Raw genomic sequence first — 27,323 nt, forward strand, 5'->3', positions numbered from 1 at the left:
TTTAAGGAGATGTCAGCATTTATTAAGTTTTGGCAAACAGGTACAGGGTAGAGCAAATAATTCTGACAACCCAGTACCTAAACGTTTCCTGTCACCTGTGCTTTTTCATTCCAGCATTCTATATAAAAAAGTAAAAGTAAAAAAGAATTCTTAAAATACTTACGCAAATTTGGATAAACTTTTACTCTACTTTTTTTAAAAAGTCTGCAATTTAAAAAAAAATATATTTTCCCAGAATGTAAAAATTTGCAAGGTACGTTAACAAGGCATCCTAAACAGATCTCAATTGAAAACCAAGGTGATCTCTTGTATCCCTGTATTTACCATGTTAAAATTACAAAGCACCACTTTTCTTATAAATTTTCATCCTCTTTCTTGGTTTCAGCTTAGCTTGGATAAATTGACTGCACTCAACCGTTAACTACTGGCTTTATCTTGCAATACTGCTTTCATTTGGGTACAAATATCCAAATGCAAAATACCTGTACACACACCTCATATTGATTTTGTACCTACACACATACACACTTTCAATTCCCATTTTTCACAGCAATATGTCCACAAGCTGGATCTCCATTCTTGTCTGATCACCATTCCGTGTATTTCTGAGAGGCTGTAGTTTAAAAGAGATGTACCACTCGCAGCTGATATGAGGGGTACAAATGTTGTACTTTGGAATCTGTAGCCAAAGGAGTGGAAATATAGCCGGGAGAGACAAAGATGTTGCTAAAGGATACTAGAAGCTATATCTATGAAGTAGTTTTAAATGGTGTATGCATTTGGGTCTCCCACATTCTGTAAGCCTAGGCTCCAGTTTCCATTCAGAATATATAGTAACCTGATAAGGGAATTAAGGCAAGTCAAAAGCAGCTGTTGTATTAACCGCGTTGAAGCTCAGTATTGTGTGTTACAGCCAGAGAGAGTTATGTTGACACTACTTCATTGTTGGAAGGGCCAAAGACCCAAGTCCAAAAGAAGAACAGATATAATTTAACACAGTCGGAGCACAGTGTTCATGTCCCCAACTCGGAAGAAAGGAAATATTTTTGACACAAATTTGACACTAAAGAGAACAAGGCGCTTGTTTTCTTCCGCATCAAAAAACCCCACCGTTCCTCCTTCATAGTCCAAACGGATCTGAATCTTTTGAGGGTGTTGACTTGGGTTCAGAATGGTCGGGGGCGACGTTAAGGTTTTGTACTGACCGTTGTTAAAACCCACAGCCATGATTCCCTCCTCAGGGACGATATTCAGATGTCCTTTCCTCTTCACAGATTCTTTGGCCACACCCACGGCCCAGAAAGTTCCCTTGCTCACATCCACTGTCCATTGATGCTTCCCTGAGGTGAATCCTTGACAGCCAAGCACGCAGCGGGTGGGGTCAAATCGTCGGGTGCTGTAGGGAAGCTCCTGGCGGACAGAGCCCCATGCGACAGCTTTCTGACCATCAAACACAACAAATCGAGGGTGAGCCGTCAAGGGGTCCAGTGTCACGTTCTCTGCAAGAGATCAAATGCAATGGTCAGGCATGGAGCCAAGCTCCACGAACCTTTCCCAAAGACCAATGTATAAAACAAGTAACTGTTCATCTGCTGCAGATGGTTGTTTCTGAAGGCGGCCTATTTATTGAGTATTCCTCCTGATCTGAGACTCGCGCATCAGTCTCAGCTAGCATGGCTGGGAACGAGGAGAGTTGTGGTCCAACAATATATAGAAAACCAAAGGTTGCCTCTTTTCTTTTTTTAAATACAAAAAGGCATGAATCCATCTTTACTGTGAGATATCCAGAATCTGTGGGGACTTACCATTTATCCACTTTTGTTCATCCAAAGTCTCTAGAGGAAGAAAAGGAGGATAAGCATATGCAAACTTCTGAGATTTGTTAATGTGTTATATTTAGCAACAAATGAACTTTGTATATTAAAAACAAAATAAAAAAATTCCTTCCAGTAGCACCTTAAAGACCAACTAAGTTAGTTCTAGGTATGAGCTTTCGTGTGCATGCACACTTCTTCAGATACACTGAAACAGAAGTCACCAGACCCTTCTATATAGTGAGAAGGTGGGGAGGGGTATTACTCAGAAGGGTGGTGGGAATGGGTGATTGGCAGATAGCTGTGATGAGCCTGTTGAGGACTCTTAACGACTGCAATAGGTCTTACAGGAAAAAGCAATGCACCATTCTAAAGCCTTAGGAGTATTATCACTTTGGAAATCTACAGCTACCCAATTGCACTACTAATTTCTCTCTCCTTTGTAGGCATCAAGCCTTGGAGCACACATTTACAGCAATGATACTATTATTATTATTATTATTATTATTATTATTATTATTAGCAGATAGCAAGTAAACTATCAAGCTCACAATATTGTAGCCTATCAACCATGTGCAGAGTTTTATATCATTGCGATGGATCCAGGCCATCATGTACTAAGATCCTTGAAATCAAAGAGACAGGTTAGTCATCACAATCTAATCCCAACAATTTCAACCACTAAAGAATGACCAAGTTATTCTGAATCCAGCGCCTGTATTTTAATGGTGGGTATTGTACAAAGGCGAAATGTGATTGGGACAAGTGTTCACTGATCGCCTGGAAAAAGAGCTAAATAAGAACAACAGTAAAATTTCCACCTCAACAATCAGCTTCAGAAACCCATTTAGTACCTCTGAATTTCTTGAGTTTGCCCTGCAGTGAAGCACTCTCTTTGGAGAATTCCTGAAGCATTGTACTGAGCTCCGAAGAATCAGGTGGAGTAGGAAACTGAAATTTGCCCCTCTTGCACCTAGAGGTTTGACAAACAGGAAACCTCATGAAAAGAAATCTTTATTCACTTGCAGCTTCTCAGAACATCAGGTGCAGAATGCATCTACATAGTGTAAACAGCTGGCCAAGCTGACGGAAGGTGAACTAGAACCTTGGCCAATGGATTTGCAACTTTGGGGGTGGGGTTCGGGGTGCACTAGGGGCACATTCTAGTGAAAATTCTACTCTAGATAGAAGGGGAAGGATGCAAGAAGCATCCCAGTGGATCAGACCAACAGCCTATGTAGTCCAAGCCGAAAGATGGAAAGTGAGCGAGATCCCTAGTAAGGAAGGTTGGCAACTTAAGATGATAGAATTTGCGGAAGCAGCAGGTTTAACTTATAGAATAAGAGAGCAAGAAGAATCTTTATTCAAAGAGAATCCCCCCCCCTTGAATATTTAGAAAATAACTGTACAATTGAAAACGGTGGTAGTATTTAGATAAATTCAACAGCACGGTAAATATTTGGAGGATGCAAAATGGAGAAACGATTAGATTGGTTATAGTAAAATATGCAGGAATGATAGGTAAGTAAAATGAACCATGAAAAGCGAAGGAGGTTAAGTTCATTGTTTCATGGCATGATGTAAAATGTTTATTTTGAGATGTACAAACTGGGGGGGGGGGAATGTTGTATATATAAAAAAGGCAGCATTCCCTCCTAAGCAGATGATTTGGAGAAGGCTGACACCAGGACCATGAGCACAACCACGCTCTCCCACTCAGACATACTGCTTTTGATCCTGGCATGCATGCAGAACATTACTAGAATTGCCTTCTGTGAAGGGTGGAGAAATGGCAACAGGAAGAACGGCCTCATACCTGTTGAAGATACTTCCAATATCCTAGCGAGAAAAAAGAGGAGACAAGACAGAGAGGTTAGGTCGCCCAGTCCAACACCCGTCATATTTGGAATTAATTTCTACAGGGGTTCATCTTATACCCTGCCTTCCTTACATCCTAAAACTCGAAACGGCATTCGTAGGTTTCCCTGGTGGCCCCTAATCCAGGCACTGACCAGGCCTAGACATGCCCAGCTGTCAAAGGGTTGCTGCATCAAATACCGCATTTTTCGCTCTATAACACGCACCTGACCATAACACGCACATCGTTTTTAGAGGAGGAAAACAAGGGGAAAAACATTCTGAATGAAACAGTGGATGTATCATTTTTGGGCTTCATGCTGTGGCCACAGACATGTGATCTGATGGTGAATTTGGGGTGACCCAATGCAAAAATCCTGAGAATTCCTGTGGATCCATGCTTTGTAACCACGTTTTTGCACCATCGCAGCCCCAGGCAACAGTGGGTGCGTGATTTTTTGGGTGCAGGCTGTAGCCATGGACATGCTATGTGATCTGATGGTGAATTTGGGGTGACCCAATGCAAAGATCCTGAGGATCCATGTGGATCTATGCTTTGTAACCACATTTTAAGTGGGGAGCGAAGGAAAAACAAAGGGACATGAGAGGGGTGTGCAGAGGAGCAGCTGGCTAAGAATGCAGGAGAGGGATTTAACGGGAGGGAGGAAAGAAAGGCAAAAGTTTCCCCCCACCCAAGCCAGCCATATCTCTCTCTCTCTCTCTCTCTCTCTCTCTCTCCCCCCCCCCCTCCCCCAGCAGCACCTAAGCACAGAGAGGAATTCCCCTCTGCTTGCCTGGAGGGGAGGGGCTTTCCCTGCTCTTTGTTCCGTTTGAGCAAACACAGCCACGAAACAGAGGAGGGTGGGCAGTAAGACCCTGAGGCAGAATGCAGGAAAGCAGCCACTTCCTCTTTTAAGGTTTCCCTTCTAGGAGACGCGCGATTTGATTTTTGCCTGCTTTTTCGGCTCCAGGGACCACACATTCGCTCTATAACACGCACAGACATTTCCCCTTCCTTTTTAGGAGAAAAAATCTGCGTGTTATAGAGGGAAAAATACGGTACCTACTATCTTCCCAGCTCATTTTGCTTTCAACCCTCAAAGCATTCATTTCAGTTTGGCAGCATTAGCAAACCAATTCATTTAGTCTCTTTGTGGAGGCATAGAACAATACCTACTGCCTTGCGGGATATCTTTGGGAGAAGAGAAACCTAAGGAATAAATCAGGGGTCAGCAAGGTTTACCTCGCCTGGACCGGTTCACTCCAGCGGAGATCCCTCCCTTGGCCAGATTACGCTCGTGCATGAGCCTGCGATTTCTGCGCAGACGGAATTTCTGGTGCCACAGAAGCGAGTCCCTGCGCCGCACCAGTTTAGCACAGCGTGCGGGGACTCGCTGAGCGGGCGGCTCAGTAGCAACTCATAGGCCAGTTAAACAACCCCCGTAGGCCGCTTGTGGCCCATGGGCCTTAGGTTGCCTACCCCTGGAGTAAACTCTACACAAATCAGAGTGGAGTCCCTAAGATACTTTGCATGCCTCCTTCTGGCAACTCCTGCAGCCAAGCAGGTGCCAAACGTATTGCTCTGCTTTTCTTTCAACCGCATCAGTGAGGCCGAGAGTGGGGGAATCTTGTCGTCTGGGCAGCCCAGGGCCTTCATACACACTGCCCAGTTTGACTTCACTGTCTCTCGAGACAGATGGATGCCAACAAACAACACAGCGCAGGCTAAGATCTTGCTCTGCTGAGGGGGAAGAAGGCCCTGCACACACAACACCAGCAGAAACTCAGGTCGACTTTTCCCCCAGGTTCAAAATACTGGACTTCCAGAGATCAGGAAAGGTGTTAACCCTGCAAAGATGCACCACTGGAGGAATGCAGCGAGAGGAGCGAGAAGGCCAAATTAGGAGGAGGATGCAACCAAATGGGAAATAACTAGGAACAAGAGAGCCAGTGTGGTGTAGTGGTTAAGAGTGGTAGACTCGTAATCTGGTGAACCAGGTTCGAGTCTCCGCTCCTCCACATGCAGCTGCTGGGTGACCTTGGGCTAGTCACACTTCTCTGAAGTCTCTCAGCCTCACTCACCTCACAGAGTGTTTGTTGTGGGGGAGGAAGGGAAAGGAGAATGTTAGCCGCTTGGAGACTCCTTCGGGTAGTGATAAAGCGGGATATCAAATCCAAATTCTTCTTCCAAACAAAGGATGGCTGTCCTGTGCCATATCAGGCCATTGATCCATCCAGCTCAGTACTGTCTACTCTGATTGGCAGCAGCTCTCTGAGATTTCAGGCAAAGCTTCCCCTCAGCACAGTCCTACCTCGAGATGCCAGGGGCTGAACCCAAGACTTTCTTCTGCATGTGCTATCACTGTGCTACGGCCCTCATATAATGGCATATAATAATAATAATAATAATAATAATAATAATAATAGGTATTTATACCCTGCTCTCCCCATCCAAGGCCGGGCTCAGGGCAGCTAACAACCAATAATAAAAACAAGTTGAATGAATACAACTTAAAAACAAGATTAAAATAAAACATTAAAACATTAAAATGCAGCCTCATCACAGGAGGAAAAAAGAAAGAGGGGGAGGGAATCAAATTGACTCCAAGCCAAAGGCCAGGCAGAACAACTCTGTCTTACAGGCCCTGCGGAAAGAAATCAGATCCTGCAGGGCCCTGCCTCATGAGGCAGAGCGTTCCACCAGGCCGGAGCCAGAGCTGAAAAAGCCCTGGCTCTGGTTGAGGCTAACTTCCTTAGGGTCCGGGACCTCTAGGGTATTGCTATTTATGGACCTTGAGGCTCTCCGTGGGGCATACCGGGCGAGGTGGTCCCATAGGTACGAGGGTCCTAGGCCGTGAAGGGCTTTAAAGGTCAAAAGCAGCACCTTAAATCTGACCCTGTACTCCACTGGGAGCCAGAGCAGCTGGAAAAGCACTGGGTGAATATGCTCCCATGGCAGAGACCCCGTGAGGAGCCTCGCTGCAGCATTCTGCACCCGCTGGAGTTTCTGGGACAACTTCAAGGGCAGCCCCGCGTAGAGCGAATTACAGTAGTTTATTATTTACGTTACCTGCATCAGCCCACCTGGCGGCTCCTGACCCTTCTGCTCCAGCTCGCCAATTAGGGTGCTGATATGGGAAATCTCCTCGGAAAATTTAGCTGCATGCTCTTCCTTCTTCTTCTCAATCTCTATCTCCAGCTTCTGCAGCCGGGTTAACAGGAGCTGCTCTTCTTTCTCTAGAAATTGGCGGAGCTGCTGACATTCCAACACAAGCTTCTGCCTCTCGGCTTCAGTTTCTGCCTGATTGGGACAGGTGCAAACGGGGGGGGGGGGGGGGACACTGGTTTATTTTATTTGTACCCACCCATAGGAAAGCACTTTGACACATGAAACACCATTTCGTGTGTTCCAACGGTAAAGGTAAAGGTAAAGGGGCCCCTCACCATTAGGCCCAGTCGTGGCCGACTCTGGGGTTGTGGCACTCATCTTGCTTTATTGGCCAAGGGAGCCAGCGTACAGCTGGCCAGCATCTGGCCAGCATGACTAAGCCACTTCTGGCGAACCAGAGCAGCACATGGAAACGCCGTTTACCTTCCCTATTTATCTACTTGCACTAATTTGCTTTCGAACTGCTAGGTTGGCAGGAGCAGGGACCAAGCAACGGGAGCTCACCCCGTTGTGGGGATTCGAACCGACCTTCTGATTGGCAAGTTCTAGGCTCTGTGGTTTAACCCACAGCGAATGTCTCTGCGAAAGGCACGGGTGTCCTTTGGCCCACCAGAAGTTGCTGAACTACAACTCCCAACATCCCTGGCTGCTGGTTGATGGAAAGTGTAGCTCAGCAACATCTACAGGGCTAAAAGGTCCCTCCACGTGCTTTGTAATGTCAAAATCCAGCAATTCCCCAGGCTGCTTCCATTGCATATAATGCAAAATGGTGTTGCAGCGAGTCGTTGTAGATGTGTGTTGCCATGTCTTCTTCTGCAGAAAGAGAAGCTGACCTTGGACTGGTGTTGTGAAACACCAGCTAAAATTGAAACTCAGCAACAGATTATAATTAGATGCTCTTGTAAAGTCGCTACTTTCAGAATCCAGCTGCCAAGGGCTAGTTCACAGGTGCATGAAGCAAGCTCATAACACTTTGGGGGGCAATAGGTGTCAACTTAATGCACCAGGTGGAAAGGTTTGTTTTTATAAAACACAGAACCACGTTGGAACATATAACTCTAATGTCTGAGGTTAAAGTTTAGCCCAGGGTTTCCCAAAGTTGGGTCTCCAGCCGTTTCTGGACTACAATACCCATCATCCCTGATCACTGGTCCTGCTGCCTAGGGATGATGGGAGTTGTAGCCCAAAAACAGCTGGAGACCCAACTTTGGGAAATCCCCATTTAGTTGAAATTTTGAAGATGCTCAGTCATGTGAAGTGACAAAGGTACTGAAAGTTTTGCTCATCTTTCAGCGGTCAGTAAGTTTTGGATTATGGAATCTCTGAACATGATGAGCTGGTTATATGGATGTCACGATAAGAAGAATCGTAAGCCGATGTATTAATGTTAGGATTGCTTCGTCAAAGCAAATTGAGAATCGGCATTATCCAGATGAAATGTACATGTCTCCAAGTATGCATATTACAAAAATATAGGGAAAGTTATTTAGTGAGCATGAACAAGCTTTAACATAGATAAAAGTTGTGGGGATGTTTAGAAACCATAACATAGTATAGGCTCTGAGACTAATTTATGGGACAGTGACATATTTTCAGATAAGGTACTCAGGCACTATATAAATATGCTCTGAAGTTCAAGCAAATCAGTTTCCTACCACCAGCAGCTCGCTTGCCTGCACCCAGGGCCGGATTTAGGTTTGATGAGGCCCTAAACTATTGAAGGTAATGGGGCCCTTTATATGTCGAGCTGTCCTTTGTCAACAACAAATTGTCGCTGTTTTTTGTGTTGAACATATGCTATATGGTAATCTATGGACCTAATAGGTATCTAAAGCCATTTGCACATAACAAAATATGTATTTTATCAAAGTAATTGCTGAACTTATCTTATATTTTGGAAATGTACATAAAAGTTTTTTTCCCCCAGGGGCCCCAAGAGTGGGGCCCTGAGCTACAGCTTGTTTAGCTTATATATAAATCTGGCACGGCCTGCACCTATGCTGGCAGCACCCTGCAAGACCTGGAAAGACCTGGGAACTTAGAAAGAAGCTCTCCTGTTTTGAATTACTGAAATCTTAAGAATCTAGACTTTGTAACAAGAAAAGTTTTAAGTACTATTATTGCTCACCTTAGGCTATCTATATGTCTTGTGAGAGTATATATATGCATATATTATTAAAAGTAGCATTAATAATAATAATAATAGTATTATTTGTACCCCACCCATCTGGCTGGGTTTCCTCAGCCACTCTGGGCGGCTTCCAGCACATACAAAAACATAAAATGTCAAACTCAAAAGATTCGCTCCTGTATACAAATTGATTAATTGCTGTTATACAAAAGCTGAACTGAACCTACATCAATTCTAGGTGTACACTTTACTGAAGTAGATCCAAACAGATACAGGTGATAAACTGATAGTCCTGGGCTTCTAAAAACTGGTACTCTACATGGATAACACACGCAGAGCTGAAATTCCCAACACACAGAAATGTAGAAACGCCATAAACAAATTAAAAACCAAGTGAAGATGTAATGGTGTTGCTAACTCCTAACTTCCGATTGTGCTTGCACTTACCAGCAGATCCTGGCTTGGCTTCTCTGCACCTAATTTAAATGATAAAATCTTGTCTCTCTCTTCTTTCAGAGTTTGCAAGCAGTGATGTATTTTCTCCTAAGACAGACGTGAATAAAACAGTTTTTGAGCCATTCACCATGTCCTCCTCAAATAAGCAGCTACACATGCAAGAGAGAATTATTTAAGCTCAGCACTGTAACAACATCTGAATACCATCAGATTGCAAATTTGCATCTGTGCTGTATAACTAATCTAAAACTGCTCCTCCGGCATATTTCTCACACAATCTTCAAATAAGACCAATTTTCTTCCAGCCTCCACCCACTCGCTGAGATACACAGATGCTGTTCATTTTTCTGTATTTGTGGTGCTCAAGCACCAGACAGGTTTTAAAGTTTCTTTCTTCATCTGAATTCCCATTAGAAATTTCAGAAACTGAAAAAGCTTGCAGTAGCCAAGAGATAAGCAGTGCCTCCACTTTGTATGACAGATTACACCAACCCTTCATTTATCTCTTTGCATTTATAGCCCTCATTTTGCCACCCTCGAGGCATCCTAAATAAAACAATTGTAGCAGGTTTCTAGAAGACATCTGTTGCTATGTCTATTGCTCCCAAGAGAACCCAAATAAAGGGTGACCTATAAATACTGGTAAAGAAAAGAAAAATCTGGCCAAGAGAAGGACAAAATAAAACAACAATACTGTCTGAAAAGAGAACAGAAATGAACCCTTTCTTTTCCTAATGCATTGATTGTGCTTGTTGCTTTGGTGGCAATATTTTGCGAGAGACACCCAGGGATAAGCATCAAGGAATTATGGAGGTTTGTTGAAACAAACTTAGTTGGTTTCTAAGGCGCTACTGGACAATTTTTTTTTTTTTTAATATGTTGAAATCAAGTTTGGCCTCTTTGAGTCTAGCCTATACAGTGGTATCTTGGGTTACAGACGCTTCAAGTTACAGACTCCAATAACCCAGAAGTAGTACTTCGGGTTAAGAACTTTGCTTCAGGAGAACAGAAATCGCAGGACGGCAGCGGGAGGCCCCATTAGTTAAAGTGGTGCTTCAGGTTAAGAACAGTTTCAGGTTAAGAACGGACCTCCGGAACAAATTAAGTTCTTAACCCAAGGTACCACTGTATCAGGAATGGGAAAATCTGTGGACCGCCAGAATAATAGAATTGTAGAGTTGGCAGAAACCCTGAGGTTCATCTAGTCAAATCTCCTGCAATGCAGGAATATTCAGCTGTCCCATATGGGCAAGCATAGGCAATCTCCGGCCCTCCAGATGTTTGGGACTACCATTCCCATCATCCCTAGCTAACAGCGATGATGGGAATTGTGGTCCCAAACATCTGGAGGGCCTATGCCTGCATATGGGGATCAAACCTGAGACCTCGGTGTAATCAGCACTGTGCTCTAACCAACTGTAGCTCCCTTAGAATCATAGAATTGGGTGGGACCTCAAGGGTCATCCAGTCCAACCCCTTGCAATGCAGGAATCTCAGCTAAGGCACCCATGACAGATGGCCATCCAACCTCTGCTTGAAAACCACCATCATCCCTGGCCACTGGACGTGCCAGCTGCGGATGATGGGAGTTGCTGTTCAAGCACACCTGGAAAGTCACAGGGTCCTGTCCCCCCAATCCCAGGCCTATAGGTCTTTAATGACACCCTCTCTGTGAAATTAGGCAAAAATTAAGAAGCTGCACCAAGAAAGTGACGATTTGGGAGGGGCTTGTTCAGGGAGTTGCAAAGCTTGATCCCCTTGATTTAATACAGGCATGGCCAAACTCGGCCCTCCAGCTGTTTTGGGACTACAACTCCCATCACCCCTAGCTAACAGGACCAGTGGTCAGGGATGATGGGAATTGTAATCCCAAAACAGCTGGAAGGCCAAGTTTGGCCATGCCTAATTTAACACAACCTTGGGTCCCCAGCTGTTGCTAGACTACAATTTCCATCATCCCCAGCTAGCAGGACCAGTGGTCAGGGATGATGGGAGTTGTAGTCCAACAACGGTTGGGGACCCGAGTTTGACTGTTTAACATTAGCCGTTTGCAGGAGTGCTATCTTACTGAAGTACGTCGCACCTTTCAAAGAGACAGGCGGCAGATGACCCCAAATTTCCCAAAGATCTTATAGCTTAAAATAAGACAGTGAGGAAACAAGAGACGCAGGATTGATGGAGAAAGGAAAGAAGGCCTCTGTTCTCTGCAGACAGAGGATCCAGACAGCAGGTTAAGGGGGAAGAACCCTGCAGAGACCCTGGAGCGCTACTGTCAGACTGGGCAGGTAATATAGTGCTAGACAAACTAACCTGGCAATAAGTTGTTTCATATGTACCAATACATGAATCCTGGTTACTTTCCAGTTCTTCTAAGATCTCCCCACCCCCAAGAACCCCCACTGATTTGGAGTTTGTTCCCGACGAAAGAAGAATGGAGGATGAAGTTGATGGACTATGCAGAATTAGATAAATTAACAGGAAGAATTCGAAACCTGCGGGATTCTTAGAGGACGGGAGTAAATATATGAACTATTTGAAAAGTAATTGTGATGAACAGATCACGCTAGTAAGACTGCCAGAAGTTTTGTAAGGTGGATTATTTGAAATATTACAAGAAAGACTATGAAAAGAATTATTAGTTAAGGACAACTAAATGCAATATAGAAATTAAGAAATACAGAATAAGTGATAAAGAACAGAAAATCATCAGAGGTGTTAACGGAAGTTTAAAATATTGTATAAGATGAGAAGATATGTTATATGACTGTTGGAACTGATAGTTAAAAAATCAATAAAAACGTATTAAAAATAAGATTTGGAGTTTGTTCCATTGTTTCTTTTTTTAAAAAATAAGATTTTATTAAAGCTGTTTCTTAATACAATAAGGTAAAACAAACGACTGTACATCAAAACAGAAACTGAAAGTGAAAGTAGAATCCTCTTCCTGTTTGGCAGTGGAACAGACTCCCATGAGAAATGGTGGGCTCTCCTTCCTTGGAGGTTTTAAAGCAGAGGTTGGATGGCCATCTGTCATGGATGCTTCAGCTGAGATCCCTGTGTTGCAGGGGGTTGGACTAGATGACCCTTGGGGTCCCTTCCAACTTCAAAATTGCATGATGCTATGAAAAGTAGCTCTTTCCCTTTGTCTCACACAGAAAGTGCTGGACGCTCCCAGCTCTCACCTGGAGTGGTCTTCCCTTCCCTGCCCCTTCATGTGTGTGCAATCCTTAGACCCCCAATAACGGCTTCCCTTCCCTTCCTGTGCTCTCAGCTGTTAACTGACCCTCCCCTTGAAAATCAAACCTCATTGTTTTTAGCAATTACAAAAAACGTGATTGAAAATCTCTCCCCCCCCCCCACCCTCAAATACGAGCCCCTCTCAGCCACTCACGTTACCTGGTAAACCTGAGCGGCCTCCTCTATAGGAATCACGCTGTGATATTTATGCAGCTTGGACCGGTCACAAACCACGCAGATGGACGTTTGATCGTATTCGCAGAAGAGCTTCAGTGGCTCCTGGTGTTTCTTGCAGAGCGCCTGTTCTCCCGACTCCTTGGCTCGCCGCTTGCTGAACTGCATGGCCAGCTCAACAATATTCCACAGGTGCCTGTTTGGCCGCAGGTTCTGCCAAGGGAAGGGTTTTCTGCATTGCGGACAGGAGAACACGTTGGCAATGGAGCCTTCACAGCACTGGGCAATGCAGTCCCGGCAGAAGTTGTGGCCGCAGTCGATGACCATCATCGGGTTCTGGTAATAATCCAGGCAGATGGAACAGGTGGCTTCATCCTGGAGGCTTTTCTCTGGGTTCGGCGCAGCCATTGGCGTCTTCTAGCTGCAACGCAGAGGAACAAAGTTTAGCTTTGCTTACAGAGAGGAGTGTGTCTCCTTTTTGCAATCAGGAAGTGGTTGCCTCACGGGGAACTAGATTGCAAGGGAGGGAGGGAGGGAGTGTTTGAAGGTGGTTTTAACTATTAGAGGGACAAACATATGTTCTGAATAGTTTCCCCGAAACGATATTTGTTTGGGGGAGCCTATCCTGACATGCAGAATGTTGACATGTGCTTTAATCTGGTTTTTTACTTACTGCTGATTTAATTTTTTAAAAAATGCTTTAAATTATTGCTTTTACATATTTTTACTGCTTATTTCATTACGTTATTCTTTTTGTAAGCCGCTTACAAGTTTTATTACAGTAAATAATTGTAAAATAAATGCAGAATCTCACTGCATTCAACAGGTTGGCCATACTGATGGAGGACCCGCTATTAAAGATTTATTCAAGCAACCTGATCCTATTAAGTGTGTACAGGGTTGCAGCCCAATGTCCCCTATCATACTGTATGCTATTTAAAGGTGAAGGATGGGTGTTTATGCAAGGTGGGGGGGAGTTTCTACAGAGTTCCTACATCGGCATAAAAACATACAACAAACTGTTATGCAACATCAGCATAGAACTGTTGGCCCACCTCTCTTTAATCCAAATTTAACTTTTATGGTGGAAATCTGATGTTGCTTAAAACATTGCTGCCAATAACCCAGGTGCAATATCTGAATATTCTCATTTGCAATTCAAAGCCGCCATCCCAAAGTACCCAAAGTCATTAATACTAAAGCCATCTGCACATGGTTAAAGGCAGGTTATAAATGTGTCAGAGCTGCCTCTAAGGCCTCGTCCACACTGAGCAGTTTTCCTCTTGTCCTGCAACTGCCCCCCAGCAAGCTTGAATTATCATTTGAGCACTAAAGAATGATTTTCCTGGGCTTTGGGGGTGGGGTAGAAGAGGCTAGATGACTCCTAAATCTCCTGACAGATGCTTTCATAAAGTGGAACGAAGATGGTTCCTTTTCCTTATTTGTTCCAATCTACTGGGCTGACGAAGTTATTGCCAATGGCTGAGCCTGCCTTAATTACTTTGACTCTGTCTTGCAAAAGCAGCATTTACACGAAGCAAAAACTACAAAAATGCCTAAAGCCCGATCAGGTAACATTATTATTCATTTGGTTTATTTGTGGCCCAATACAATAAGTTTCTTGTCGTACACCCCGTACATTTAAAGCACACACAGTGCCTATTTCTTTCCCCCAAAATAATGGTGGGAAATGTAGTTAAAGAAATTGTAGCTCTGTGAGGGGTAAACTACAGTTCCCATGATTCTATTTTTTTTGGGGGGGGGAATATACTTTAAATGCATGGTGCATTTGCAGTCTATAGTTTTTCCACAGAGATATTGCTTCAGTGGAGTAAAAAACCACACAATGTGTATCCCTAAGGAAAGCCTCTCTCTCCCCGCACCACAGTTAACTGTTTTATTAATTTTTAGTACTTTTTGACCCCACCTTCCTCCAAGGGGCACAACGTGACAAAACATGCTTCCTTCCTCCATCCCTCCCTCCATTTTAACCTCACAACAGTCCTGCCAGGTAAGTGAGGCTGAAAGACTGTGATGGCTCCAAACCGTGACCAGCCAGGTAGGTGCCTGTGGGAAGCTCGAAAGCTGGACCTGAATCTTCAAACACGGTTTCTCTGCACGCCCACGATTTCTAGAGCTGTGCGAGAGGGAGAAAAACTTTTCTCCATGGCATTAACATTTTTAAATGCCCATTCTTTCATGTCACCTTTTCTCTGCACTAAAAAACCCCGAACGTTGCAGCTTTTCCTTGTTAGGGGAGTCGCTCCTCCATCCCCTTGATCTTTTCCGAACCTTTCCCCAGCGCTCTAGCCACTATGCCACACTGCCGCCACACTGTTTAAATTGGAAAAGCAAAACCTCTTAAGCAGACCACGCTTCCGACCTCCCGGGGTTTCTCCCATGGCTTTTCAGCTGCCCCATCTCCACCCACGTCGCCTGCAGCTCTCTCTCTCCACCCGCCCACCTACCTTGCTCTCGCCTGCTAAAATGCAGCGTCCGACCCCCGGGACTCATCAGCCAACCTGCAAGGCAAAAGCCCGGCCCGGCCCGGCCTAAGGCGAGAGCCCAGCAGCGGCCTAACTCCGCCCCGCACAGCGCTCCCGAGGGGAGATCTCTGCCGGCTGCGTCAGCTCTCCTATAAGGCACCCATCTGGATTATAACAAACCAACAGAAAAAGGGAGCGGGGCCTTTAAAAAACTGGAAAGAAGGAAATGAGTTGGGTTTGCTGCCACTAGGCAGCTCCCAAGGGTGGTCTCTTCCAACTACCCCCAGGTGGTTTCCTTAAGGGAGAAGAAAGCAGACAGCTGTTTTCTGATGATTATTACTTTTAAATCGGTGTTGCTTGCAGCAATTTTATGCCCACTGCTTTGCAAGGTTCTCCTGAAATAATTTAAATAAATAAATGTGTGTAAGAGGCATGGGGGGGGGGGATGTTCAGGTGCATTTTACCCCACCCTGGATATACAATGCTGGCAAATACTGGACTATTCTTTTCCTGCCTGCCAGGAAACACTTAAAGGTGTAGGAGCTTGGGAAGGGTGTGGAATGAATTGTAGTGCCCTGGGGGCTCTGGGTATTTAGCAAAAAAAGAAAAAGACCATGCCAGAGTCCAGAAGGGGGAGCTTGACAATTGCAGCGGGTCTGGTTTCCCTCGGGTCCTAGTGCAACACTAACCACTATACCACACTACTTCTCAATCTTCTTCTCAAGGAAATGAAGGAATCCTCTTGATTTTGTTAAAGCCAAACAACCACTGCATTTCGGTTTTGCACCGCAATCCCAAAACACAGTTGCAGAGAGAAGACTCGCACAAACCGGATGCTTAGAAACAGCTTGCAGGTCTGTTCTCTGCAGAAACTTGCACACCCATTCAACATGCTGGCTCCAGAGCGCATTTAGAAACCCTTTTCAAGGTTAGCACACGTACTTGTTTCTAAAACTTATTAATTTAAGTGTGTGTGTGTGTGTGTGTGTGTGTGTGTATGGATGGATTATGGCGATTATAAAATTGTAAAACTCAGTAAAACTTTTAAAAAATAAAAGTGTTTACCATCACGAAAGAATGGCCAGGCTGCCCAGGTAATGCAATCAGTGACCATTATCAGGTATCCTGGGAGACAGGATTTCTGCTGTAAATGGCCTCCTTCTGTAATGTATATATGATTTTTTTTGGGGAGGGGTGGTCTTGGGCTACAGGGTGGCCAATTTCCAAAGTTATTGTTCAGGGTTTTCCCTGTTGGGAGGGACCCTGTTGCAACAGTTCCTTAAATAAAGATCAGGTTTACTAGCCGCTTTGCTTCTCAAAATACTCTGTTATTTTTCTCCTGCCGATAGGGAAACCCTCTATATGGGCTCCTGAAATACCCCAGAAAGGAAAGAGCAGTTTTTCTTATAACAATAGTAGAAAACACAAAGTTTGAAAGGCCTCGGAGAAGGGGAATGTGTTTGCCTTAAAGATGTATAACGAAGCTGCTAAGCAACCCTTGCATTTTCTTTCCTTCACCACCACCAGAATGAGGGCTAAATGTTTAAAACAGAAAGTGTTTGGGCTGCATCTTGCAAGAGAGGAGTATTAAATGAAGCCTGGCCAGCAGCTGTGACCCAATAAAGCGATTTCATACTTTTGAGTTAATTAGTAATCTGCTAACTAGGGTCAAAAGTAGCAAGAGGCTATCCACCATTTCCCGCGTCAGTGCCTCAACATAGAGGTACTCCTTCCTCTTCTCCCAGGCTTTCTGCCTGGGAAGAAACGAAACGCCCGATTGCAGGAACACGAAAGCGAAACTGAGCTTGCCTATTCTCCTCCAGCTCTCGGGAAACAGCTGCTGCTGCTGCTTCTTGGGCGATCATGGCTACCGCAGATCCAGCAAAACACCTTCAGGACGAAGTCACTTGTTCCATTTGTCTGGATTACTTCAAGGATCCAGTTATGATCACGGAGTGCCAGCACGACTTTTGCCGAGCCTGCATCACAAAGTATTGGAAAAGATCAGGAGCTTCCATTTGCTGCCCGGATTGCAGAAGAGCAGCTTCCTGGCAAAGCCTGAAACCCAACCGGCGCCTGGCGAACATGGTGGAAGCGGCTAAGCAGCTCCGTCTGCAGCTGGAGCAAAGTCCAGGAAGGGAGAAAATGTGCAGGGAGCACAAGAAGCCTCTGAGTCTGTTCTGCACAACAGAAAATACCCTTATTTGCATGTTCTGCGAGAGATCCAAGGCTCACAGAAACCACCGTGTTATTTCCCCAGAAAGAGCTGCTGCAGATTACAAGGTAATGACGGTGCATTTTAGCAAAGAATGCATTCATGTGATGTGTATGCCTGGTGCAGTTGGGATATCTCTAATCTAACCACGATATAGAACAGAGACTGGGAACTTGTGGTCCTCCAGGTGTTTTGAGCCCAGCTCCCATTAAACCCAGGCAAGGGTGATGGGAGTTGTAGGGTAGCAGCACCTTGAGGGTCACAGGTGAGTAGCCTCCCCAGGTATAGAAGAAGGTGAACACCTCACTTTGTGTATTTCTCCTCCCCTTTTCAGAGCTGGTGTTTTAAATCTACAATCAGGGTTAGCTTCAAACCACACTGTGCCAATCCTGTTTGAAGCGTGATAGCGGTTCACAGAGCTCTCTGCAAAGGTTGATCTTTGGTACTTCCGGAGACCCACCCTTCGCCCCCAGTAACGGGCAGCCTCCCACACCATTTTGTGGGCCAGCCTCTTTCAAGTGTGGCAGCCATTTTGTGACTGGGGTTTGCAGTACTGTAATTTCCCCCTCAAAATTCCAAGTTCCAAATCCAAAATTCCAAAATTCGAATTCAAAATTCCCCCAAAGTTTGGCAATTCCTGTCTTAAGCAGCCACAGCTGTTTCTGTCTTGGGGTCTTCCTTGCGCATAGCATTTATAGTGAAATGGTTGCCTTTCTGTTTTCTGGATTTTTTCACGGGTTGCCACATGAAGTGCTTTTTTTTTTAATGCAAAAAAATTTATAAAAATCCAGATTCTGTAAAAGAACCTGGATGGATCCCCAGTATTGTGTGGCATGTCTTTTAAGCACCATCCTGCTTTTTGTGTGGAGGGTGTGAGAGTTGGTGGTGTGATAGGAATTTTGAGGTCTTAGATATATGTTAAATGTTCATAAGTGTACCAACCAAGCACATACATAGATCAGCACAGGAAGACGGACCTGGAACCATTTTGATTCCCAAACTGTCTCAAACTGACCAAATATTTTCTCTGCAAGGTCAAAGGAAAATGGAAATGCCTCCCCATTGTCTTTTCCTTCACAAATCCTGTCTTAAGGGTATGCCTGTGTTTGAATAGGGTGTGAGCCTGTGACCTGGCCCAGGAACTAAGTATTTATCATTACAAAAGACTAGCCAGGCTCCCCAGGAAATCCAATCAAGTAACCTGCCAGACAGGAGATAAACAACGACAGGAGAAAAACAACATTCAAATTTCTGTTTTAAGACCGCCTTTTCTGTGATGTATGTATGATGTTTCTGGGGGTGGTCTTGATCTACAGGGTGGGAATTTCAAAAGTCTTTATAAGGCCTTGCGCGCCATTTTTCGGGGTTCCTCTTCCTCTCCTGCGGGTGAGGGGAGCACCCTGTTGCAACAGTTCAATAAAGATCAAGCTTACTAGCTGCTTTGCTTCTCAATATTCTCTGGTTGGCCTCTGTTACTCTCTCCTACCAATAGGGAACCTATGTAAGGACTCTATATGGGCTCTTGGATACCCCATAAGGGAAAAGGGCAATTTTTGTTTACAATAGTGGGCGTGTTTTGTTTTGGCCACTTCCCTGGGACCTGTGCCAAGCTGTGCCACTGTAGCAGCTGATGGAAGTTGAGAGCCCAACAACTTCTGGTCAGCTGCAGGCTCCCCCTGTCCCGTCCTATAAACATTTTAAAGTCTGCTTGTAAATAAAACATTCTCAGTCCGCAGAAACTTTAAATCTACTGTTATCATCCATTGTCTGTCCTTAGGGTGTACTAATTGGACATCTAAAGGAACTGAAAAAAGAAAGAAGCAAGATTCTGTCGGTTAAATCAAATGGTGAGAAGCCGTGCCAGGAGCTATTGGTAAGAATTGGCATAACTCAGGGGTCAGCAAACTTTTTCAGCAGGGGGCTGGTCCACTATCCCTCAGACCTTGTGGGTGGCTGGACTATATTGGGGGGGGGGAAATGAACAAATACCTATGCCCCACAAATAACCCAGAGATGCATTTTAAATAAAAGCACACATTCTACTCATGTAAAAACACCAGGTAGGCCCCACAAATAGCCCAGAGGTGCATTTTAAATGGACACATTCTACTCATGTAAAAATACGCTGATTCCCGGACCGTCTGTGGCGATTGGGGTGGATCCGGCCCCCGAGCCTTAGTTTGCCTACCTATGTGCATAACTCCTCCTTTTAAGGTCTGTCTACAGTGAGCTGATCACCACTGGCAACGTTATCATTTGAGAGCAAGGTACATTGGGAGTGTGATTTGATAAGGATCCACATTCTCCTGATGTATTCTCCTAGTGTATTTTACATTACTGTAGTATCTAGGAAGGGGAAAGGACTAGATACGGTAAGTACCTTGATATTGTTGTGATCATGAAGTTGGAATATGTTTGAGGCTGCTTTCAAGTCAAGATTTATGGGTGAAACAGATTTTCTGGATCTATTTCACTTGTGATTTAGGCCTGGGTTTGGCACTGAAACCAACTTTTCCAAGTGCCCCCTCATTCTGAAGCGTGGAGGGCGACAGAGGAAGGGCTTTTTTGCTGGTGGCCCCCAATTTGTGGACTAGGTTTGCATGGTGCCTATGTTAATACATTTTTGTACCATGTGATAACGACTATTTTTTTTTTACTCACTCTTCACCAGCAGGTCCCAGGTTGTTTTAAAACAATTTAAAATTCATGATTGCAAACAGTTTAAAAATTACAGTCACAGGAGTTGAAATATTTTAATGTTATCCTGTATCCCATTTTAGTTTCTGTTCAATGAATGGCTGGTGTGTTCATTTTACACCCTCCTTATATGTTTTCTTAACATTTGATGTGAACACCTGAAAGAGACTTTAATCAATTTAATTCCAAGTACGTGCAGTGCTTTTTTTTCCAGGGGGTACGCAGTACCTGCACATCTTTTTGTTGTTAAAAAGTGTGACACTTGCTATAACAATTTCATGGTGAGTACCAGCACCTATTTTTCTAGGGGAAAAGCCCACTGAGTACGTGATATGTATTCCAATGTGATATTATTAGGATCTGGATTGGGCAATCTATTAGAACATCCCATTGTCATTTGTATCTATCCCTTGTAGAAAGAGGCAGAAGCCAAGAGCGGGGAGATTGTGGCTGAATTCCAACAACAGCGGCAGTTTTTGGAGGAACAAGAGCAACGCCAGCTGGCCAGGTTGGAAGACATAAAAAGGGAAATTGAGAAGAGAAGAAATGATTATGCAAACAAATTTGAGGATGAAATATCCTACATCAACGATCTGATTGGTGATATAGAAAAGAAGGGCACTCAATCAGCAGATGAATTCTTGGAGGTAGGTCTAGTATTCTGAACCAGAATGTATTCATGACAGAAATATCCTGCATCGGTGACTTGACTGGTGAGATGGCAGGTAAGGGTGGCCAATCGGCAAAATAATTTTTGGAGCTGGGATTCTAATCCAGTATTGATTCATAGCCAGCACAAATTGGTTGGCAGAGGCAGCTGGCCAGCAGCTCACTGCACGTGTGGTAAGTAATGGTTTAATAAGAAAAATGGCCACCGATGGTTGATATATATTTTTTTTGCAAGTAAGTTCTCATTGAGTGTGCATCCCTCATCATTCTCATAATGAGTTGGAGTTGCAACGGGGGCAAAATGGCGCCACTTTCAAAGTCCCAGCTCTCTTGAACAACGGCAAAGGGTAGAACGACTATAGTGTTGGATTGAATCCCATGTTTTTTGAAGCCAAAGAAGCTAGTGGACATGTGACTGTCAAGTTATTTTGTAATTGATTATCACTTTATTCCTACCCTTTATATACAAACTTAGAATGCAAATCCAGGTATGTAAAGCAGACTGAAATGAATGAGGTAATTGATGGAACGCTGAACCATGTAAATTCAGCCGTTTACATCTTGGCACTGAAAACAAGGGGTTTCTATGACTGACAAGAGGCTCTGAGGGCTCTTTTGTGACTGACATTCCTTGCCCTTCTATTATGCGATGGCACAGCTGTTCGGCAGCCATCATAGGATACAGTCAGGACGGAGGATACGACGGTTTCTGCTGGGAGTTTCTCTGTTCACCCTTGTCCAGTGCTCTACTGGCAAGGGTAGCAGGCGATATGCAGACTCTGAATCCCAGTGGAGTGTTAGTTTGGAGAACCAGCCACCCCTATCCCTTCCCGCGGTCACATCCATACAATGCATTTGAAAGTGCATGGCTCTGTCTAAAGAGCCCTAGGAACTGTAGCAGAGTTACAGTCTCAAGCACCCTAAACTAGCTTACAACAACAACAAATCTTTATTACGGCCGTAGGCCCGCATAAAGGAGGGAGGGAGACAATTATTTAAAACCTTAAAAAAAACCCCATAACTAAAAGGAATTAAAGCAGAAAATATATATAAAAGTCCATAAGAATCCAAAAGAAGCTAAGAAAGTCTAAAAGAAGGGTTAGGAACATTAGACAAGAGTGAAAGGTTATAAGACTATACCTATCTACAGAGCACTCTTAAAACGAGTGCTCATTATATCTAGTTTGTGGCACAGGCCATCTGGCAAATTTTGAGCGCTGCCGTGCAGAATCTGGCAATGTATGTTGTAGCTGGGTTGGTACCTGAAAGCAGGGAGGTGTAGAATTGTCCTGTGTGCCCTGGGCAGTGATGGTAAGATGAGGCTAGTATGAATGTCTATAATAAAGACAGTGGAGAAGCACATGCTCTGTTGTTTCTGTTTGTCCACAGTCATGGGGCACTGCCTCTCCAGATAAGCAATCTTCCTGTATCCGCCTTCGAGGACAGCTGAGGGGAGGCCATGACATCGGCCAAAGGCCCTTCGGTGCTTAGGGACTTGGAGTTTAGCTAGATATGTCATAGGGGAGAAACTAGCTTCCAGTTTCCAGGATTCTTTGGTTGAAGCCGTGTGCTTTAATGTATAGTGTGCTTGTGACCACAGTTCTCCCTTGTGAAGTCACGTGGGATAAGTTTACAATTGGAGATCCAAGTACGCTGGTGAAATTGACCCAGCTTTCTCCTGACCATAGGAAGGGGGGTGGGCAGAGACAATTAAGAAAATGGCCATGCAATGGATCCTTCCTCACAGTTGTGCAAAATTAGCAGGAAGCAGGCAAGGAAGCCTCACCCTTTCGCGAGTGGCCAAAGAGACATTTCTGTGCAAGGGGGAGAGACTAGGATGTGGAAGATGCCATTGTCCAATGTGTAGACCTGTAAGAAACATAATGATATCTGGAGGACTAAAACAGCTTCATGGAACACATCGGTTAGAAGGTGACGAAAGAACTGTAACAGGAGTAGGATGAAGTACAATTGTAAATCCACCTTCCTGCACGACAATCAGTGGGTTGAAGAAATCTGATAACAAGAACATTTTTGTCTTTCACACAGGCACAGCAGCAGTGGGAAAGAGGCTCAAAACTGCTTCGTTCATCCATTTTGTTGTAACTACATACCACCCAATTAATTACATTCTACACAGTTCACAACTTAAAATCAATTAAAAACAAATAAAATCAGATAAAACAATCGAGGCAGTAGCAGCCTAGCACAGAAATGAATACAAAGCCGCACGAAGCAGCGTAAAATCAATAAAAGGGCATTGAAACATAGCAAAGAGAGAAACAATAGTTCTAATATATATATAGAGAGAGAGGGGGGGGATAATATTATATATATAATTTTATTAGTTTAATAATAATAATAATTTGTTGGCATCCAGCAAAGTCATACTCTGAGCAGACCCATTGAAACCAATGGCTTTGAGTATTATTAACATTGGATGTCACCTGTTAAATTGAAATTACACTGTGTGCAAAATGTAGCTAAATTGTCTTTGCTCTTTTCACTTCTAGGGTATTGGAAGCATACTGGACAGGTACCTGCCTTCTGCTTTTGCTTTATAACAATGCTTGACTTACTTGGGGCCCCCTCTCCCCCCCCCCACTACCCTTTTAATGGCCTCTTAGCCACTGTTTTAAGGCTGCAGGGAACCCTCATTGGGCTAAAATGGGTGAGTCAGTGGGGCAGGGCTTTTGGGTTTCATTAAGGGCCTTCCTTCCCTCAGTCCCATTTCCCCATAATTTTGAATACATCACCCTTTTATTTTATTGTGATAGGGTGATTCTTGCTTTGACTTCACTAGTAAATGAATCGGGATGAATGCTCAGCCAATGTCATCCAATCTCCTTTGAAGCAAATCGGCATGTATGTATGCTCAATAAGCAGGTAATCTAGAAATGGCCAAAGATTTCTGGAGAACTCAAAAGCTTGCTGAAGGGGCCACGGCTATAAGGCTCCTACACTTCAGCATTCACCGTTATGCCATTAGCTATGAGGCCGAAATTAAACTTTTTACCATCATAGCACCCATATGCTATCAAGTGGTGGATGAAGCTGCAAGCGAGCCTTTGTGAAGCAAAAAAGGTGGCAGTTAAAATAAGGGACTGTACAACTAGATTGAGGGTGGTCCTTTGAATATCTCGCTTTCTCCCACTAGATGCGAGACAGAGAAATTTCAGTTTCCAGCTACTCCTTCTTCTGCAGACATGAAGGAAAGGCTGAGGAAATTCTCCCAAGAAAGTGCATCTTTGACGAGTTCTCTGAGGAGAGTCAGAGGTTTGTAAAAGAGAACCCTAAATCGGATTGCAGGGATGAAACGTGTGGTGCAGCACCGTCAGCAGCATTGTACCTTTAAGAGAAGCGTAGCAGGGTGATGCCAGCAGCCATAGATTTCCCCCCATGGTGCTCATTATTAGAAAAAGCGAGTGATTTTGTGCTAGTGTGGTTTGATGGGTTAGATAAAAGGTCTGGCTAAGACCAGGGACGACTAGTGCCGAGTCTCCATTCAGGCATAAGACCCACTGAGCAACCTTGGACCACCCTGATTATAGATAGAACTACAGTGGTACCTCGGGTTAAGTACTTAATTCGTTCCGGAGGTCCGTTCTTAACCTGAAACTGTTCTTAACCTGAAGCACCACTTTAGCTAATGGGGCCTTCCACTGCTGCCGCGCCGCCGGAGCACGATTTCTGTTCTCATCCTGAAGCAAAGTTCTTAATCCAGAATGCGGCAGCTAGACTGGTGACTGGGGGCAGCCGCCGAGACCACATAACACCGGTCTTGAAAGACCTACATTGGCTCCCAGTACGTTTCCGAGCACAATTCAAAGTGCTGGTGTTGACCTTTAAAGCCCTAAACGGCCTCGGCCCAGTATACCTGAAGGAGCGTCTCCACCCCCATCGTTCTGCCCGGACGCTGAGGTCCAGCGCCGAGGGCCTTCTGGCGGTTCCCTCATTACGAGAAGCAAAGCTACAGGGAACCAGGCAGAGGGCCTTCTCGGTAGTGGCACCCGCCTTGTGGAACGCCCTCCCATCAGATGTCAAAGCGATAAATAACTACCTGACATTCAGAAGACATCTTAAGGCAGCCCTGTTCAGGGAAGTTTTTAATCTGTGATATTTTAATGTATTTCTGGTTTTTATGGAAGCCGCCCAGAGTGGCTGGGGAAACCCAGCCAGATGGGCGGGGTACAAATAATAAATTATTATTATTATTAACCTGAGGGACTATTTCTGGGTTAGCAGAGTATGTAACCTGAAGCGTATGTAACCTGAGGTACCACTGTAATAGAATTGTAGAGTTGGAAGGACCATAAGGGTCATCTTGTCCAATCTCCTGCGCCCGGCCTCCACATCTGGACTGCAAGCCAAGTTGGCTATGCCCTGCACCCGCCATCAGGAGCAGGGCAGTTAATGACCAGGCTCAGTCGAAAGGGGCTTTGTAAGCTAATCAGCAGTGCCTGAGAAGCCCTGTGCAAAGAGCTCTGGAGGGGGAAAAAACCCTATCAGCTGATAGTTTGGTCTTGCAGAGAGCTTTGCTGAGCACCTTGCAAGGCCTGGTGATTAGCTGAGAGTCTGGCCTAGTGAAGCCCCTTGCAAAGCTCTCTGTTAGACCCATGAAGTGTGGGGGAGGGGGGGAGGGTCACCTGACATCATTATGACATCGGGGTTGTCAAATCTGGCTTGTGATGGGATGGAGGAGAGAACAATCTGGCCAGTTCCCCATTCTTGTCTCTTGCTATCGAGTCCCCATTATGCAAGTTGTGCACCTTAAGTGTGGGGGAAAGGGCGTTCGCTCTTTGCTACCCAAAGTGTGTGGCATGTGCCCCATCTCTTCTTCCTGGCTACCCAGAATTCATCCTGCTTATCATTCTTACCACTACAGCTGCCCTTGCTTTTAACAGAACCATTCATCATATCAGAGATGATGTTCATTTGTCAGTTAGACTTAGGAACATGAGTCATGCATTAGTCAATAATTATTGTAGTTAACAACAATGCTTCATTGCTGCGTGGTTAAACAGGCTTCAAGGTTCCTTTTGTTAGCCTTATGATGGATGTTTTACCTTCCTCTCTTTTCTCCTAGACGGTTCTGAGTCCAACTGCTCTCAGTCCAACACAGTCAAATCAAAATGGATAAGAGGTAAGCTGCTAGTTCCGGAGAGCAAAACAGGCCAGATGTTGCAGAGTTCCAGCATTTGATGTCCTGACCTTCCTCTCTTGAGATATAAGCTGCTGCAGGGGGAGATCCAACTGGACTGAGGCCCTGGCAGCAGTGCTGAGGGGCGGAGGAAGCGAGTTAGTCCCTGCCCTGTCATTCTAGTCTAAACCAACTCCCCCCAGCAAATAAATAGCTTAAGGGGGACTTAGATTGGGGGAAATGGTGTTGTGGAAAAGGTTACATTAACCATTTTCCAGCTCAAGGGCCACATTCTCTTCAAGACAGCCTTCCTAAAAATTAATAATAATAAAAATCAATCTTTATTGGTTTATAAACTGCACACACACAAAAAAACCCCCAATAAAATAACACACAGCGCATAACTCACAAATAACAAAAATAAAATAAAACAGTACAATGCAAAGACACAAAAGATTTCAGCCGTTGACTTCCGACCTCCTTGATGTGGGTTCTTTGTTTCCTTGTTACTTTCCTTTATTTTTCAATAAATATAGCCTGTATTATATGCCTTACGCAGTTCCGAGAGTTATTCAAAGCATCTAAAGTTTTAAATACTGTCCATAAATCTCCCATTCCTTTTTAAACTTTTGGGTCGGTCGATCGCTGATCTTTTCCATCATTTTCACTATTTCCATTTAATCAAGCTGTTTTGCTTGCCACTCCTCTTTTGATGGAATTTTATCTCCTTTCCACCCCTTAGCAATCAGCATCCTTGTTGCTGCTGTTGTTGCGTACAAAAACAATCCAGCTTTGAGAGAAGGCTGTCTCTCAAGATAGCTTTCCAAGGACCACAGGCCAAGCTGGGTGGTGCCAGAAACAGCCATAGCTACAGGGGGGCTAGCCAGGGGTTTTGCCTGTTATGAAGCCTTCAGAGGGGCACCATTGAGACTCCCACCTCCCAGTCAAACTGAGCCTTTGTCCCTGGTGAAGTAAATCCTAGTTTTGCCCCTGCCAGAGGCAGAAGTGGGTGAAGCAGCGAACGCAAATTTCATCTTCGTTTCTGCACACGCAGTCTCCAGCTTTCAACCTCACCCTGCATGTGCCCCTGTATTCTCGCCATACAAATTTGGTTGTATGTAAAGGGACCCCTGACCATTAGGTCCAGTCGTGGACAACTGTGGGGTTGCGGCGCTCATCTCGCTTTATTGGCCGAGGGAGCCGGCATACAGCTTCCGGGTCATGTGGCCAGCATGACTAAGCCGCTTCTGGTGAACAAGAGCAGCACATGGAAACATC

At 44.6% G+C, this 27,323-nt stretch overlaps 2 protein-coding genes across 6 annotated transcripts in view; one reads left to right on the forward strand and one right to left on the reverse strand.

Moving 5' to 3' along the window:
- Window positions 1-16,490, reverse strand: LOC309336955 (zinc finger protein RFP-like). 4 transcript variants are annotated; one of them, XM_081853493.1, is made up of 8 exons: window positions 16,390-16,490; window positions 12,824-13,259; window positions 9,419-9,514; window positions 6,742-6,972; window positions 3,631-3,653; window positions 2,669-2,787; window positions 1,806-1,835; window positions 1-1,499 (listed from the first exon to the last, which is right to left on the reverse strand). In XM_081853493.1, the coding sequence occupies exons 2-8, from the start codon at window positions 13,244-13,246 to the stop codon at window positions 991-993; spliced, it is 1,431 nt and encodes a 476-aa protein (XP_081709619.1). In that variant the 5' UTR covers window positions 13,247-13,259; window positions 16,390-16,490; the 3' UTR covers window positions 1-990. The 4 variants fall into 4 exon arrangements, with proteins under 4 accessions (XP_081709619.1, XP_081709618.1, XP_081709617.1 ...); XM_081853492.1 differs by lacking the exon at window positions 16,390-16,490 and adding an exon at window positions 15,361-15,649; XM_081853491.1 differs by lacking the exon at window positions 16,390-16,490 and adding an exon at window positions 15,197-15,306.
- The window catches only part of LOC309336919 (zinc finger protein RFP-like), a 12,657-nt gene continuing 1,492 nt past the window's right edge, over window positions 16,159-27,323 (forward strand). Inside the window, exons 1-7 of one of the 2 annotated variants that reach the window (XM_081853428.1) lie at window positions 16,159-16,252; window positions 17,148-17,607; window positions 19,317-19,412; window positions 20,653-20,883; window positions 23,419-23,441; window positions 24,063-24,181; window positions 25,992-26,048. In XM_081853428.1, the coding sequence (XP_081709554.1) occupies window positions 17,188-17,607; window positions 19,317-19,412; window positions 20,653-20,883; window positions 23,419-23,441; window positions 24,063-24,181; window positions 25,992-26,048 (946 nt within the window). In that variant the 5' untranslated portion in view covers window positions 16,159-16,252; window positions 17,148-17,187. Of the gene's footprint in view, window positions 16,253-16,873; window positions 17,608-19,316; window positions 19,413-20,652; window positions 20,884-23,418; window positions 23,442-24,062; window positions 24,182-25,991; window positions 26,049-27,323 lie in introns of those variants that run through there. The other variant, XM_081853429.1, reaches the window with a different exon arrangement.

This window comes from Podarcis erhardii (genome assembly GCF_964252035.2).
Source record: "Podarcis erhardii genome assembly, chromosome: 2".
Classification (NCBI taxonomy): Eukaryota; Metazoa; Chordata; class Lepidosauria; order Squamata; family Lacertidae; genus Podarcis; species Podarcis erhardii.